The sequence below is a fragment of the Cervus elaphus genome, chromosome 16 (genome assembly GCF_910594005.1).
Source record: "Cervus elaphus chromosome 16, mCerEla1.1, whole genome shotgun sequence".
NCBI lineage: Eukaryota > Metazoa > Chordata > Mammalia > Artiodactyla > Cervidae > Cervus > Cervus elaphus.
Genome location: NC_057830.1, coordinates 10943100 through 10960907, shown reverse-complemented (window position 1 = coordinate 10960907; position 17808 = coordinate 10943100). Strand labels below are relative to the sequence as shown.

The 17808-nt window shown below is 44.1% G+C and overlaps 1 protein-coding gene across 3 annotated transcripts in view; it reads right to left on the bottom strand.

Annotated features, from left to right (window-relative positions):
• Positions 1-4220: 4220 nt before the first annotated feature.
• Positions 4221-17808, bottom strand: part of SUSD1 (sushi domain containing 1) — a 130242-nt gene continuing 116654 nt past the window's right edge. Inside the window, exons 14-15 of one of the 3 annotated variants that reach the window (XM_043927936.1) lie at positions 5362-5461; positions 4221-5008 (exon numbers count right to left, since the gene is read on the bottom strand). In XM_043927936.1, coding sequence (XP_043783871.1) covers positions 4790-5008; positions 5362-5461 — 319 coding nt within the window. In that variant the 3' untranslated portion in view covers positions 4221-4789. Of the gene's footprint in view, positions 5009-5361; positions 5462-17808 lie in introns of those variants that run through there. The other 2 variants (XM_043927935.1, XM_043927937.1) reach the window with 2 other exon arrangements.

Genomic DNA, 17808 nt, shown 5'->3' with positions numbered 1-17808 from the left:
ACTGAGGGGAAAAAAGACACCCCAACAGAATTACAAAGGACCATCAACATGCAAAATAATTAGAGAAATGGAAACAAAGCATTGGAGGGTCATTTTCCACCTACCAGATTAATCAAGATCAAGGATATCAATGATGCCACGTGTGTTGAGGCTTCCCGCCGGTGAGAGCATAAACTGGCATAAACTTTCTTTGAGATTCCTCTGATAATACGTAGTAAATCTCAAATGTATATAGTTTTCATTCCGACAACTTCACGTCTAGGAATTTAGCCTGAATGATAATTGTATACAACTATATAGAGGCAAATAAAGATAGTAAACATCTGAAAACACTCTAAATGCACAACACACAACAGAGTATTGGTTAAATAAATTACGGTACCAGCTTTTAATGCTGTTACTATTGACATGAAAAAAATGTGTCCAGGATATGTTGATGGAAAAGAAGCATGTTAGAAACCATATGTCTCATTTGATGCCATTGTGGTAACCCCTCGTTGTGCCCAAAAAGCATGGATATGGAAATATATCCATATCCACACACACACATATATCACCAAAATGACTCCTTCATTCTCTGAGACAACGGGCATGCACTCTTCTTAAAATTGATTTGTCTCACTGAATCACTCGCCCACAGACACACAAAAAGGCACACCCTCTTTCCTTTCCAAAACTGGGCACTTGAGTTTAACCAACAAAGGCTGTAGGAGGCAAACAGTCCTTAAAAATACCATTTGATTGACTTCTACTACCACTGGCTTTCTCTTCGATGAATCAAATGGAAAAATTAAAGGTTTAGGAAATCAAAATATGAGATTAGCAATATGAAGGGAGCCTTGAGAATTCTTTTTTTATGTCCTTTAAAATCAATTTAAATATTACTTTCTTCCAAGCTACTGCGGAATGTCAAAGATAATCAGTTCTGCTCTGGTCTCCATCTTAAAGGGCCCAGCTGCAATTATAGGTCTGGAGTTATGGACGGACTGTTACATATTTCCCCTAATTAACCTCCATCTATTTTGGTTTTTTATGGCTCCTTCTAGAAGTGGTGAGGGGCGGTATCTACAGTGAAAAGATAAGTATAAAAAGGCACAGGTGCTACAATACTAAAGGCAGTAACAGTATATATATTGTTATATATGTGTGTGTATATATATATATATATGGTTTGGAAATATAAAAACCTGACTCTCCCAAGAACCAAATGGTCCTGTCAAATCCCAGATGAGAACTGGACTTCCTGGCAGAATATTTGGCCCCACAACTGAAGTTACATATCTGTGAGAACCTCTCTATTTTGAAATGAGGAAATGATAACCCCTAAGCTTCTCACCACACAAAACTGCTGTGAGGATGGAATGAAAGGACATGTATAAACAAAAACTATGGTGGAGATAAATAAAAACTACAGGCACCAAAAACAAACCAAAAAAGTCAGCCAGGAAACAAACTGTCCAATATCTGGGTAACCCTCCAATTTTTAATTTAGAAGGGCACTCAAGACTAGATCTTAGCACTCACCTCTATACACTGTCACCAAGACAGTTAACTAAGAAAAGAGCCTTTCTCCATCTCTACTTGAGGACCAAGCTTTATTTCAGTTCAGTTCAGTTCAGTCGCTTAGTCGTGTCTGACTCTTTGCGACCCCATGAATCGCAGCATGCCAGGCCTCCCTATCCATCACCAACTCCCGGAGTTCACTCAAACTCATGCCCATCGAGTCGGTGATGCCATCCAGCCATCTCATCCTCTGTCATCCCCTTCTCCTCCTGCTCCCAGTCCCTCCCAGCATCAGGGTCTTTTCCAATGAGTCAACTCTTTGCATGAGGTGGCCAAAGTATTGGAGTTTCAGCTTCAGCATCACTCCTTGGAAGGAAAGTTATGACCAACCTAGATAGCATATTAAAAAGCAGAGACATTACTTTGCCAACAAAGGTCCGTCTGGTCAAGGCTATGGTTTTTCCAGTGGTCATGTATGGATGTGAGAGTTGGACTGTGAGGAAAGCGGAGCACTGAAAAATTGATGCTTTTGAACTATGGTGTTGGAGAAGACTCTTGAGAGTCCCTTGGACTGCAAGGAGATCCAACCAGTCCATCCTAAAGGAGATCAGTTCTGGGTGTTCATTGGAAGGACTGATGCTGAAGCTTTATTTAGTGGCCCTTAACTCTGACTGCTACCTAATCAGTCTTTTGACAGAAGGATGCTGAATGCTTATAGAAAGACTCACTATTGGTCTCCTGAGATGCTCTCCTGCTATGCTCTCCTGTCTTAGCCAGGAATCCACTTGGGAAAAAAAGGATGGTGCTGTGGTAAAGCTAACCAGGTAAATTCAGAGAACTTAAAGCTGCCTTCATGTGTATGAGAAAATGATCCGGAAAGAACTGCAGGAAAATGGTGCATCATTTTTGCAAGTATTCAGCACCTGCTCCTGTTAAGTATTAACACCAAGCAGCTCTGTGTTATAATCTGGAACATTCAGAAGAAGGGGCAAAGTCTATGTTTTTGCTATTTCAGGACTCTTTCAAGAACTGCTTTTACATTTCTGCACGTACCCAGAAGTACATTTTACTTCATATTTCGTTAGTTGTTTTAGGCAGACACTTTTGACACCAACAAATGGGGTTTCTTCCTTTCAATGACAGTTATGCTAAGTTCCCACATGGACAACTGCAGCTTCTTTGGCAGTTAATTTGAGAACTGGAAATTATGGGGAACTACAAAAACATATGGTGTTCACAGAACTGGCAGTAGATAATAATGAGGGGAGGAGGCTCAGATTCTTTGAACAGAGGGGGCTTTTGAGGGAAATCCTTACTCATCAGAGACCCTACACAATACTAACTGCAAAAATTTGTAATGATTCCCAAAATTAAACCAAGAGCTGTGAAAACAGTCTAAATGTGAATTGCTGCACATAAAAATTAAAAGTAGGAAGCTGTTTGAATTATTCTGTTGAGAGTTCTACTCTATAGTTCACCTGAGATGAGGGCAGGTGTGGTTCTACATGTTGATCCTAAGTTGCAGTCTGAGCTGGTACCTCAGGACAAAGGACAACTACTCCTAATACTTACTGCCCAGTACTGGTCGGGGGCAGGGCCAACAGCTGACCTTGAAAACCCAAGCATCTCGGTACCACGTCACTCTCTCTGACTCATCGCAGTTGAGAAGGTATGCCTTGGGCTGGGAGCAGCTTCATAGAGAGCTTTCACCTGTTCTGTTTCTGCCCTTGTCTCCTCATCAGCCCACAAGCCCAGGCTGCTCAGGTGTGTCCCTCACTGATGCTCAGGGAGCCAGTGGAGCATATGCCAACCCACCACGTCAGAAAGGCTGTCCCTTTTCTTTAGGACCCTGATGTTGCCCAATCTAGGACCATGTTCACCTATGTTGCACCCCAAGTTGGGCAATAAGCTGCCCTCCACCTCCTCCCAAGCTCTCTACTCTCCAGGCCTGGAGAGAAAGGGAGAAGGTGGAAGAGGACACCACTGTTCCTTAGAGAAGCCCCCAGGCTCTGTCCTTCTTCCTTCCTGCCTTGCTGAGCCTTGGAGTTACCCTGTAGTTTAGGGAGGAAAGTTCAGGAACACTGATTCGGGCTTCAAAAGTCAAATTGAATCCACTCCATCTGTCAATTCAGCACATTGACAGTGGGCCCAAGATTGCTTAACACCTAATGCATCATGGTTAGTGATAAAGTAACACTCGTAGTCACTGATGTTGTAGATAAAACGCAAGATCATGTCAACCACATTGTTCCCCTCCCCTGTAGACACACAGGCTCTGGCCATGAGCTTCATATTATTGCAACCCATTGTTAACACACAAACCCTCAATCTAAAGCACATTTTTAGGAAGCAGTGATTTTAAAAAATTAATCAAGGCTGCTATAAACGTTCATGTGGAAGAAAACTAAGTTAACAGAATATATTTTACTGGAAGAAGACTCTTGGCTTTTGAATACATATAAGACAAAGGGAAATGTATCAAAGTAATGGCTGCCTAGCAGACACTGCAAGGAACTTACCGGAGTGGCCAGGATAGTACACTTTCTTTTTCTTTCTTCCTTTTTTTCAGTATTTTAAAACACTTTATTTATTCATTTTGGCCATGCCACACAACATCTTAGTTCCCCCACCAAGAATGAACCCATGCCCCTTGCAGTGGAAGCATGGAGTCTTAACCACTGGACCACTAGGGAAGTCCCAGGCTATCATGCTTTAACCACTGGACCACCAGGGAAGTCCCAGGCTATCATGCTTTAACCACTGGACCACCAGGGAAGTCCCAGGCTAGCATGCTTTCTAATTAATGTGTCACTAACTGCAGGAAAAGGGGTGCTTCTAAAGTGTCTGACACGTTTGCCTCAGTCAATGATATCTGTCGTTTGCAATGACTTCCCTCCTGTAGTCAAATTCTAGCCCACATCTAAACGTATCTCACTGGTGGTGGTGGAGTCGCTAAGTCGTGTCCGATTCTTGCAACCCCATGGACTGTAGGCTGCCAGGCCTCTCTGACCATGGGATTCTCCAGGCAAGAATACTGGAGTAGGTTGCCATTTCCTTCTCCAGGGTATCTTCCCAACCTAGGAATCAAACTTGGGTCTCCTGCATTGCAGACAGATTCTTTACCAACTGAGCTACAAGGGAACCCTATGTATGTCATTACTTATCGTAAAAGAACAGATTCTGAATTCACAACAGAGATGCTCTGAAGGAAGAGGCAGAGACTCTCAGGCATCACTTGGAGGAGAACACAGGCCCAGCCCACGTGACCTGCAGCCTGTGGTCAATATCACATCAAGGTTCTCAGGTTCAGAGATACAGGGAAGACAGCAGCAATTCCTGAGTGTCCTCCTTTGGGGGGATGCCAAAGAGATAGTGACCGTCTCGAATCTAGGAATGGGACTGCAGGTCCACGCACACAGGGGGCCTCTGCACAGACCCCTGAGAAGCTGTCACACCACCTGCTCCAGCAGCAGTGCGTCCTCTTCACACAGTGCCCACCGGCGATCTAGACACAGAGGGGGAAAAGAGAGTTCACTGACACACGCTGGTTTTCCCACGGCGATCCCCACGTGCACAGGAAGCAGCCCACGAGATGTGCCACCAGTGTGGACAGCCGAGGAGCCGTCCCTGACCTTGCTCTTTCCCTGGGACTGGAGGGCACTCCCCGCCCGCCCCTGCCCCCGACCCAAGGTGCAGAGTTACCCATGCCATGCCTTTCACCTGCTGAGTATCTGTTGAGCGCAGGACCACTTCCCCCCACGCCCTCTTTGACCCTCCTCGATCCCAGCTGTTCCTCATGGTTCCAACCCCCTCCTCCCTCCATTCCACTCATTCCTCAAAAATGACGGTCGCACATACCACACTGCTGAGAAGGACAGGAATGCGAGGACAATCACAACAGCCATGGAGCCCAGCCCAACGCCCACCATCTGCGGCAGCAAGAGTGTGAGTGATGAACCTGTGAGACAAAAACCACACACTGAGCCCACAGCGTCCGGAATCACGGTGCCCCCAGGAGCTGTACACCCACCTATGCTCACTCCGTATTAGCCAGAGCTTGACCCCCTTTAACAAACCATCCCAAGAAGGCTCAGAGTGCCTCTGGGCCCTCTGAGCTGGCCCTGAGGACAGGGCATCAGGGAAACACTCTCCCATGGCACTATTGAAAAAGGAGCATAAAAATGAGATCATGGTCTAACTTGAATGTAACTTCAAGGGACAAAAGCTGGTCTTTTGGGGGCACACAAACACACACTTCATCCTGTGTTGTGTGTCTCCATCCTCCTTCAAGTCAATTACACTTGATCAATTTTTACAGGCAGATTTCCTTTGCCTTGAGGAGGACATCATTCTGACATCATTTGGAGTTTTGCTCCAAAAATGATAGTTTAGCTCAGTGGTCAAATACAGCAAACAAATCGTCTCTGTCGAGTAGAGTCATCTGTCACTTTCCCCACACATCAGTAAGGGTGATACCTCCCTGCTCTGGTCAGCAGACTGCCATGAGGATAAAATAAGAAAACTGATGTAAAAGCTCTTTGAAAGGCATTCATGTGTTCTATCGGAGAAGGCACTGGCGACCCACTCCAGTACTCTTGCCTGGAAAAGCCCATGGACGGAGAAGCCTGGTGGGCTGCAGTCCATGGGGTCGCTAAGAGTCGGCTGTGACTGAGCGACTCCACTTTCACTTTTCACTTTCATGCATTGGAGAAGGAAATGGCAACCCACTCCAGTGTTCTTGCCTGGAGAATCCCAGGGATGGCGGAGCCTGGTGGGCTGCCGTCTATGGGGTCGCATAGAGTTGGACATGACTGACGCAACTTAGTAACAGCAGCATATGTTCTATTTGGGGGTGCATCGCATGCCAACTCCAGGGAGATCCCTGGTTGTTAATGGGAAAACACCCACATTTGAGTCGCACATTTAGGCCAAATGACTAAATCAAAGGATCATGTTCCAAACTAAAGGCCTCATTTTAATTTGCAAGCACTTACTTACCACTTATTATGTGCCAGACACTGATCAAAAAACCTCTCCTAACCACCCACTGGGTACCATAATAATAGCACAAAGTATTACTACACTGGGCACTATTATTATTCCCATTTTTTTTTTTTAAATTTTAACTTTGTAAATTTTATTTTTGATAGTAAATGCCTCGTGGGCAGAGCTTTCTTTTTTTTTTTTTTTTTCTTTTTTTTTTTTTATTATTTGGAGGCTAATTACTTCACAACATTTCAGTGGGTTTTGTCATACATTGATATGAATCAGCCATAGATTTACACGTATTCCCCATCCCGATCCCCCCTCCCACCTCCCTCTCCACCCGATTCCTCTGGGTCTTCCCAGTGCACCAGGCCCGAGCACTTGTCTCATGCATCCCACCTGGGCTGGTGATCTGTTTCACCATAGATAGTATACATGCTGTTCTTTTGAAATATCCCACCCTCACATTCTCCCACCGAGTTCAAAAGTCTGTTCTGTATTTCTGTGTCTCTTTTTCTGTTTTGCATATAGGGTTATCGTTACCATCTTTCTAAATTCCATATATATGTGTTAGTATGCTGTAATGTTCTTTATCTTTCTGGCTTACTTCACTCTGTATAAGGGTTAGGGAAGAAGAACCTAGACATGGAATGGTTAAGAAACTCCCCCAAAGTCACCCAGCTACTAAATGACAGAGCCAAGATTCAAACCCAAGCTGCCTGACCCCAAGGTCTTGGCTTCTGACCACAGCACCACGCTCTCCCAGTGCAGATCTGACTGCAGCTTTATCTGCAGCAGAGTGGGCCATGTTCTCTCCCAAAGTCAGGGGGGACAGACCAGATCTTTCCTGCACAGGCTGATGATGCTGGGGCCTCGGGCTGTGGCAGTTCAAATTCCTCTTTGGAAAAACAAAAATCTGTACAATGGAGCCCCCAGACTTTAAGATCTCGGGGGGCTGACTCTGCATACATAAAATTAAAAAAGAATGCCACCAAGCCATGGAATAAGTTTAAGGATGTGCATCCATTTCCAAAATTTTCCAGATGATTTGTAATAGCTGTCACTGTTGGAATGTCAAATTACAGTCATCCCTTGGTATCCATGGGGGATCTTCTGGGCCCCCGCTCAGAAAACAAAATCTTCAGATGCTCAAGTCCCTTATATAAAATGGTATAGCATTTGCTTATAACCTATTGTACATTTTAATTCATCTTTAGATTATGGGCTTTCTTGGTGGCTCAGACAGTAAAGAATCTGCTTGCCATGCAGGAGACCTGGGTTTGATCCCTGGTCGGGAAGATCCCCTGAAGAAGGGAATGGCTACCCACTTTAGCATTCTTGCCTGGAAAATTCCATGGACAGAGGACTTTTGGCGGGCTACAGTCCATGGAATTGCAAAGAGCTGGACACGACTGAGTGACTAACTATAATACCTAATACAATATAAATGCTATGTAAATAGCTGTAAATAAAAAGTAAATGCTAGGTAAACAGTTGCCAGTGTATAACATTCATTTTTTGCTTTTTGAAACTTTCTGGAATTATTTTTTCTGAATATTTTCAATCCCACAGCTCATTGAATCCATGAATGTGGAGCCTGCAGATACAGAGGGCCAACCGTACTTCATTTTTCTGTATCTTCCTTTTACTGATGCCCCAGGCATATGCTTGGTCCACCCCCTAGGTAACCCAGCACTGCCTCGGAAGAGCGGAAAACAGCAAAAGCAAATATCTGCTACTGTAAGGGGAGAGAAGCTTAAGAGGAAAAATAGCCCTTGAGCTTGAGACCCTCAAAACATAGATGACTTAATTCCCTGGCAGTGAATGTGGTGTATTTGAGAACAGTTCAAGCCACTTAACCATTTCAACATCAATTCTGTGCTAACACAGTAGCCACTAACCCAAAGTGGCTATGTAAATCTAAATTAATTTAAATTAAATTGGATTTGAAATTCAGTTTCTACAATGAGGTACCACCTCACACCAGTCAGAATGGCCATCATTAAAAAATCTACAAATAGCCAGTTTTTTCCCTAAATGTCCCATGGACATCTAATAACAGCATATGAGATACAAAATATATTTAAAATTTTGTAGGATATAAGATTAGGGCTTCCCTGGTAGCTCAGCTGGTAAAGAATCCACCTGAAATGCAGGAGACCCCAGTTCAATTCCTGGGTTGGGAAGTTTCCCTGGAGAAGGAATAGGCTACCCACTCCAGTATTCTTGGGCTTCTCTGCTGGCTCAGACGGTAAAGAATCCATCTGCAATTCGGGAGATCTGGGCTCGATCCCTGGGCTGGGAAGATCCCCTGGAGGAGGGCATGGCAACCCACTCCAGTGTTCTTGCCTGGAGAATCCCCATGGACAGAGGAGTCTGGTGGGCTACAGTCCATGGGATCACAAAGAGTCAGACACGACTGAGCGACTACACACAAGTAAGCACAGGATATATGATTAATATAAATCAATATAAATAGAAATCTATTATATTTAAATTATTAATGAAATCATTCAAGATGTTCCTATTCTTATTTTTTCTGTACTTGATAAAATATTCTCAGATCAATGTTAACATGTCTCACTATGATTATATATTTTTTTCTTTTCTCTTATATTTCTTCTGATTTTTGCTTTATGTATCTTTGTTTCTTTGTTGTCAGGGGTCTAATGGTTTATGATGTCTATCTTCTTTGTGAATTGTACCTTTTATCATGAAAAATATTCATCTTTGTTTCATTTTAAAATAAATAAATTTAATTAAAAAAATAAAGAGGAAACTCTACCAATATAATGTACTGTGAAAAAAAAAAGTCTACAAATAACAAATGTTGGAGAGGGTATAGAGAAAAAGCACCCTTCTATACTATTGGTGGGAATAAAAGTTGGTATAACCACTGTGGAAAATGATACGGAGGCTTCTCAGAAAACTAAAATTAGAATTACCACATGATCCAGCAATCCCACTCCTGGGAATATACCCACATAAAACTATAATTCAAAAAAATACTTGCACCCCTGTGTTCATAGCATCACTATTCACAATAGCTAAAACATGAAAACAACCTAAATGTCAATGGACAAATGAACAGATAAAGATGTGATACATATATACAATGAAATACTGCTCAGCCACAAAAAAGAACAAAATAATGCCATTTGCAGCAACACAGACACAACTAGAGATTATCATACTAAGTGAAGTAAGTCAGAAAGAGAAAGACAAATATCACATGATATCACTTACATGTGGAATCTAAAATATGGCACAAATGAACTTATCTACAAAACAGAAACAGTTTCAGAGACATAGAGAATAGACCTATGGTTTCCAAAGGGGAGGGAGAAGGATGGACTGGGAGTCTGGGGTTGATAGATGCAATCCGTACATTCAGAATGGATAAACAACAAGGTCCTATTGAACAGCATAGGGAACTATATTCAATATCCTATGATAAACCAGAATGGAAAAGAATATAAAGAAGAATGTCTATATGCATATAACCGAGTCACTTTGCTGTAGAGCAGATTGGCACAACATTAAAAATCAACTACACTTCAATTTTAAAAATTTGAAACAAAAATCCAGTTTCTCAGTCACACTCTTTTAAGCGCACATTTCAAGTGCCCAGTAGTCACACGTGGTGAGTGGCGATCACTCCGGACAACACACCTTTAAAACCTTTCCGTCACTGCAGACATCTACAGACATGGCTCAGATCTCTACAACCAGGCCTGAGAGCAGTGCAAGTCTACCGGAGACTCTACAGAGGAGCCGCTACAGCAAAAGCCGAGTAGAACACACCTTTTGCTAAAGAGCCAGGCACACGATTCCCTCAGAAAGTGTTGTCAAGAGACTTTCTAGAGAAGCATGATGCATACTGTTTGGCTGCTTTTGGTATTCAGAAGAAAAGGGCCTTCACATTTTTAAGAAGCCATATTATGAAATGGGAGGAGGCTCTCTGATTAAATTAGAAATTAATAAAGAAAAAATCAGGAGTGACTTGAATGACTAGCTATTAAAACAGTGCAGTATCAGTACAGGAAAGGATACAGCGCAAGAAAATAGAAAGCCCAGGGTCCTTCGTGGTGGTCCAGAGGTTAGGAATCCACCTGCCAATGCAGAGGTCACAGGTTTGATCCTTGGTCTGGGAAGATTCCACATGCCTCGGGGCAACTAAGCCTGTTGGCCACAACTACCGAGTCTGAGCTCTAGAGCCCGTGCTCTGCGACAAGAGAAGCCACCACAATGACAAGCCCAAGTACCACAAAAAAGACACGGTGCAGTCAAAAATAAATAAATTAAAAAAAAAATTTTTTTTTTAAGTAGAAAGCCCAGAAACAGCCCCAAATATATAAAAGAATTTCAAAGCTTGAGTACTGGAGTCAGGTTGACCAAGTCTGTGTTGGACACTACCACTTCCCAACTGTGTGACCTTGGGCAAGTCATTCAGCCATTCTGGGCCTCAGTTTCCCCACTGAGGGATGCGCCAATAATATGGGAATCATGGCCACAGTACCCACTTTATGAGATTATTGTGAGAAATACATGAGTTCAGACAGGTTAGCATTGTGCCCGGCACACCATAAGCAATTGGCGAATGTTAGCTATTGCTGATATTGGCACGATTCTTGCTGGTAGAACAGCTCCTGGTTATATGTCTTTTTTTCTACACTGTATATGTGCTCTGTGAACATGAGTGAATCCAATCATGGTATAGCCACATGCTTCTTTAGGGACTTGCCACATTAATTTCTTACCGAGAAAATTTACAACTGGCCAATGGGTATTACATTTTTCAAAGCTTTGTCATCTGGTTAACCCTCCCTTCCATGACCTCATGCCATTTCTCATCTCAATCACTTGTAGAATATTCTTTTAGAAACCCAAGTGAGTGAAACATGTGTATATCCTAGATTCTCAGTGACTCGTTCTTTAACCAGTTAATCCATTAGGCTTAAGCCAGTCTCTGTAGTGTGGCTCCCGGAAGAGGCATGGGGCTCAGGAGGAATGATGGGTTCCCTGGCCTTATCTTTAACCTCTTCACTAATGGAAATATCACAGGTACTGAAGAATCCGTTTAAAAGGCCCCATTCCTACTCTTAGATTTTGTGACAGCTTGAGGACTTCCTATGGTTATGGACTTTTTTCATGAATTTACACCAGCAGGGTCATTTTCTGAAAGCAACAATTCTGTTCTCCAAAAGGTACAAATAATGGCACTGTGACTTCTATTTAGCATGTTAAATTTCTCTCTGCTATTCTAGGGTTCCCTTGCTTGAATCCCCTGAGGAGTGCATGCGTGCATGCTAAGTCACTTCAGTTGTGTCCGACTCTGTGCGACCCTATGGACTGTAGCCCACCAGACTCCTCAGTCCATGGGATTCTCCAGGCAAGAATACTGGAGTGTACTGCCATGCCCTTTTCCAGGGGATCTTTCTGACCCAGGGATTGAAACCATGTGTCCTGTCTCCTGCTTTGACAGGCGGGTTCTTTACCATTAGTGCTATCTGGGAAGTCACTCCTGAGAAGTAGAAGATGGCAAAGGAGATCAAAGTAGAAAACTAATTTAGAGATAAATAAAACCTGATGAATCAGTAAATTATTGAATTCATCCTCTCTTGCAGCTTAACAAATCACCATACTTAGCAATAGCACCCATTTATCAGCTTACAGTTCCATGGGTCAGAAGTTCAGGCCCACTGACTGGGTTCTCAGCTCAGGGTCTTACAGGGCTGAAATAAGGATGTCAGGAGGTCTGCACTTTCCTCTGAAGTCGCTGGAGAAGAATCTGCTTCCAAGCTCATGCAGCTTGTGGGCTAAATTCAGTTCCCTGCAGTTGTAAGACTGAGGTCCCCATATTATCACTGGCTGTCAGCCAAGGGCCGCTCAGCTCCTATAGGCTGCCAGCATCCTTGCCATGTAGTCCTCCCCATCTTCAAAGCCAGTAGGAGAAATCATTATATCAAACACATCTCTCCCTTGGAACCTTCAAATTCCCCGGTCTCTGACTTCTAGACACAGATTTAAAGGGCTCACATGATAAGACCAGGTCCACCTGGATAATCTCCCTATTTGGGACTTCAGTTATATCTTTAAATATTTTCACAGCAACAACTAGAATAGTCTACGAATAAGTAAGAGCAGGTGGGTGTACCACAGGGATCAGGAATTTGTGAGGCTGTATTATTAACAGAATACTACCTACTACAATTATGAAGGTTCAAAATGAGTGTGTGTGTGTGTGTATGCATATGTACACATGCATAGCATATTCATACATATACATACCCACTAGGCTTATATCTGGATGTCAATCTTCTCTGGCTTATTTGGTAGTATTGCACCTACTATGCTTCATTTTTCATCAGACTGTACTACTAGTTCCCCAGTAATCATTCAACCCAATCCAATAAGTTTGGGTAAGTACCTACTGCTTACCAGGCACTGCTCTAGCTCTTCAGATGCTGTCCCTCAAGCGTAAGAAAAGACAAGTGCACCAGTGGCTTGGAAGTACAGTAGGATGGCTAAAGAGAGGGAGGGAGAGAGATCCTGTCCTGCTGAGGAAATCTTTAAAGTGTCAAGGAGAAAATGGCATTTGATTTTAATCTTGAAGAACAGGAGGGATTGTAACAGAAATTGCAGGAAGATTGTAGGGTGATCCAGGTGAAAGTAAGCACAGAATCATGTGAGCAAAGACATTAAGGAGAGAAAAGAAGGGACATAGGCAGAGAAGTGCAGGCATGTTGGTTTCAATGGAGAAGACTGGAGATGCAATCAGAAGGGTACGTTGGTGTCCAACTGAGGCCTTGGAAACCAGACTAAGAAGTACTGGCAGGACTTCCCTGGCGGGCCAGTGGTTAAGAATCTGCCTGCCAATGCAGGAGACTCGGGTTCGATCCCTGGTCCAGGAAGATCCCCCATGCCGCTCAGCAGCTAAACGTGTGCACCACAGCTACCAAGCCGACACTCCACAAGACAAATCACCGCAATGAGAAGCCTGTGCACCGTAAGAAAGCGTAGCCCCTGCTCACTGCAACTAGAGAAAGGCTGTGTGCAGCAACAAAGGCGCAGCGCAGCCAAAAGATACATGAATAAATTCCCCCCAAAATAATTTTTAAAAAAAGAAGTCGTGGAGAACTCTGGAGGGACCATCAGGGGAAATCAGAAAATCAGTACTGCACCTTAGTAACATGTCGGGTGGGAGGGTAGGCTGGAGGGAAGAGGGGACCCCTGAACACTCTGATGGGAGATAAGAAATAGGTTTGGCCAGTCGTCCAAAGGCCTCTGCTCAGGGAGTGAACACAGAAATGACAGAGAGGCCTGCCCAAGTGCAAAATGTGGGCTAAAAGAGAAAGAGAAGGAGTCATAAATGACTCAGAGGTTTCATGCCTGTGACTAAAGAATGTTCCCTGATGAGAACGTACACTTTCTCATCATCTCACGTATCAGATGATCTTGTGCTATGACTCAGGAAAACACAGGCTCAAGTCCTTTGTGGCTGGAAAGGATCGCAGAGATCTTGGAGGAAGGCAATGTAGAACCAGCCAAGTTAAATACAATTTACAAGACACTCGACTGATTACGAGCAGGACTTGGGCAAGGGAGCTCAGGCCTCAGCATTTCCCACCAAACCCAGTGCTGGCTCCCTGGTCATCATCACAAAGCCCTCTTAGGGGAATGTGTAAAAGGTAAAATAGCATAATTCATCAGTGGGCAAAAGCAAGAATGGGGCTGTTGCTTGGCACGAGTGAACTGAAACAATCTCAGGACTAGTTTGGATCCTAGCTCTCTCCAGATTACTTTCTGAAAAGTCAGTCTCCAAAACTTCTGCAAAAGGAGATGACCAGGTGAGTGTACCACCCAAGTAAACACTGTACATAGATGTATCTGTGCTAGTGTTCCCTTCAGAATTTCAACACCACAGTGGGTTTTCTATTATCTCAGAGCTTTCTAGTAGCTTGTATTTAAAGGTTCAAACCCTCTTTCAATATGAGGGGGAAAGGGTACTGCCAAAAACCACTTAGATATTTCCAAAGCAAAATATTTCCTGTTAATCTCGGTAGAATGACCATAGCCAGCTCTTTGGCCATTTCTTCTAACTAGTTTGAGTTTGTTACTCACACCAAACAGCTGTGGAAAGCAGTAGATTCTGGAAGCTATTGTTTCTGAAGGGCCTATCCACAATGCTTGTATGCCTCCATTTTTCTGATAGAAGCAACTCTTTTCCTTGTAGGAACTCCTTTCCACCCCTTAAGCTTTCAGGAATGGATTGGTAGAAAAATTTCCAAATGTTGGAATGTGTGATTGTTTCTTGTGGCCATCATTCGATTCCAAGAAAGGGGGCTTAGCTAACCAGAAAACAGAAATGTACTGGCGCACATCTTTGTTAAGAGAGGCCCTCACTTGTGATGCTAAGTGAAGTTAAATCAGAGAAAGACAAAAGTGGTATGATCTCAATTACAAATGGAATCTTAGAAAGCTGAAGTCATAGAAGCAGGGTAGCATGGTGGTTGTCAGGGGCTGGGGGGTGGGGGAAATGAGATATTGGTCAAAGGGGATCAACTTTCAGATGTAAGATAGGTAAGTTCTGGGGATCTAGTGTATAGCATGGTGACTATAGTTAACAGTACTGTACTGTACACTTGGAAACTGCTAGGAGACTAGGTCTTAAACATTCATACATACACAGATTTTATATATATATATATAAAATATATATATATATAAAATCACGTATTATACAGTGATTATGCGAGGTGATGGAGATATTAACTAACCTCATGGCGGTAATCATTTTGCAGTATATACATGAATCAAATCACACTAAACACCTTAAATTCACACATTATATGTAAATTGTTTTCACAAGAAAACTGAAGAAAGAGAGAGAGGCCCTCACTACCTGGCAATATGCAATCCAAGATGGCGGACGGTCAGGTAATGCTCAATACCCGGATGAAAAGCCATGAGCGCTACCCCTGTTGAAGTTGGTGTGATGAGAGATAAAAAGACGGGAAGTGAGTTTAGGGGATAAGCAGACAAATGAAGAGGGGCTTCTCTGATAGCTCAGTCAGTGAAGAACCCACCTGCAATGTGGGAGAACCGGGTTTGATCCCTGGGTTGGGAAGATCCCCTGGAGAAGGGAAAGGCTACCCACTCCTGTATTCTGGCCTAGAGAATTCCATGGACTATATAGTCCATGTGGTTGCAAAGAGTCGGACACAACTGAGCAGCTTCCACTTTCAGACAAATGAAGGAAGCTTAGTGCTCCAGGTCCCTCCCAGTCAGTTCCTGCTAGGTACCCTCCACCGACAGGGTAACACATCCCCCAGTTGAAATGCACCATCTAGTGGAACCCTCCTGGAAGCAGGGTGATGCGGGCTTTTCCTAACCAGCCCAGCCTATTGTTTTACGCTGCTCTGAGGTGAGGGACAGGATGTCAGGAGTTAAACTGATACTCCAGGCTACGAGCAGAATTCCTCAGGCAGTTGCTAGGATGCATGAACCGCAAGGAAAAGGTCCAGACTCAAAAAGGTCATAAACTTAACAAGATTTCTGGTATTAGCTACAAATTAATGGAATTCCTATGAGTCAAATCCAGTGGCTGGCTGCCCTCTGGTTTACAGAAATATCCTGCCAGGGAAATCCCAGCCTGGCGAACAAGACCTGTGGTAGCTCAATCCCTAAGGCAACTCCTCCACCCGTATCACTGCACCCCACCCAGAAGCAGAAGGTTTGAGCTGTAGGGTCCTCAGCGGGCTCCTCCCTGCCACATCTCTGGGAGAGCTCTGAAGCAGAGGGACAAGGCGCTCCCGCATCAATCAGGCAGAGTCCAAAACAGCCAAACTGACTGAGGAGGTGACCCATTCCGCTGCCAGCCCAGAAGAGGCTTGCTTTTCCTGTCCAGCAGGATAGGGTCATTGGTATTGGTCCCCTGGCAACTGCATGGTTCTTTTGTGGGAGAAGGCGGGGGAGGGGGGGTGCTGTGCTGGGTCTTGGTTACAGTGTGCAGGCTTCTTTAGTTGTCGCATTTTTGGCTTCTCTAGTTGCAATGCATGAGCTCTAGAGTGTGGCAGGCTCAGTGGTTGCAGACCATGGGCATAGTTGCCCTGTAGCATATGGGATCTTAGTTTCCCAACCAGAGATCGAACCTGTGTCCCCTGCACCAGAAGTCAGATTCTTAACCACTGGACCACCAGGGAAGTCTTGCACAGCACGGCTCTTTATCTTTTCTTCCCATTTTTTAATGATTTTATTTATTTAGTTAGTTATATTTTGGCCCTGCTGGGTCTTCGTTGCGTCACGAGGGTTTTCTCTAGTTGCAGCAAGAGGGGGCGACTCTCTAGTGGCAGTGTACAGGCTTTTCGTTGCAATGTTCTCTTCTGTTGCAGAGCATGGGCTCCAGTGAGCACGGGCTTCAGTAGTTGTGGCTCACAGGCTTAGCTGCCTCACGGCACGTGGGATCCTCCAGGGCCACGTATCAAACCAGTGTCCCTGTATTGCAAGGCAGACTCCTAACCAGTAGACCACCAGGGAAGCCCTTTCCCTCCTTTCTGAATGAATGTATTTATTATGATTATCTGCCTTTCCCTTTCGTATTATATATTGTGATTTGAGAACAGTTTAATTTGCCATTTAATCACAGATTGCTAAGCAGATCATGAGAAGCATATCTAGATTAAGTAGGTCAAGAGGAATGGATGATCCCCTGGTCTTGGACCTGGATTTAGTACAGATCCACCTTTGGACTGTCTTCCTTTTGGGTTCCATTTTTGGTTATATGGAGGATAATTCCACTTTCTTAATGGAGGATGTTTTTCTAAATAGTGTGTGTGTGTGTGTGTGAATGCATGTGCGTGCATGAGAAGTAACCCAATGGCTGAAAGTAGTGGACTGTTTGTAACTCTTTGGTCTGCCAACATGGTTTGCTGTTCCTCTTTTCCTGGTGGGGGTCATATCGCCCTCTCAATGCGACCCTTGCGGGATTGCCCATCACACTGATCTGCCCCCCAACCAGCCATACCAGTAAGCCCCAGAGCCCAGGTAGGCTGATCACACTACCCCATCTCCTCTTAACAGTGATTCATCCAATGGGTAGTCACCAGCCTAGGAGAAGAGACTCCTGGAACTGAAAAACTGTCTGTCCCCACTGACGCGGCTACCGTGGGGCAGCTGCTGCCCATCCCGCCCCAGCACGTAGTTCACAGTAGAAGAAAGTGAAGCCAGCTCACACTTAGAAACAGAGGCGACAAGAGACAGAGAGAAAGGGAGAGTCCTACTCATGGTGTTAAGTGCCCAGTCCCAATTCCTGATGAT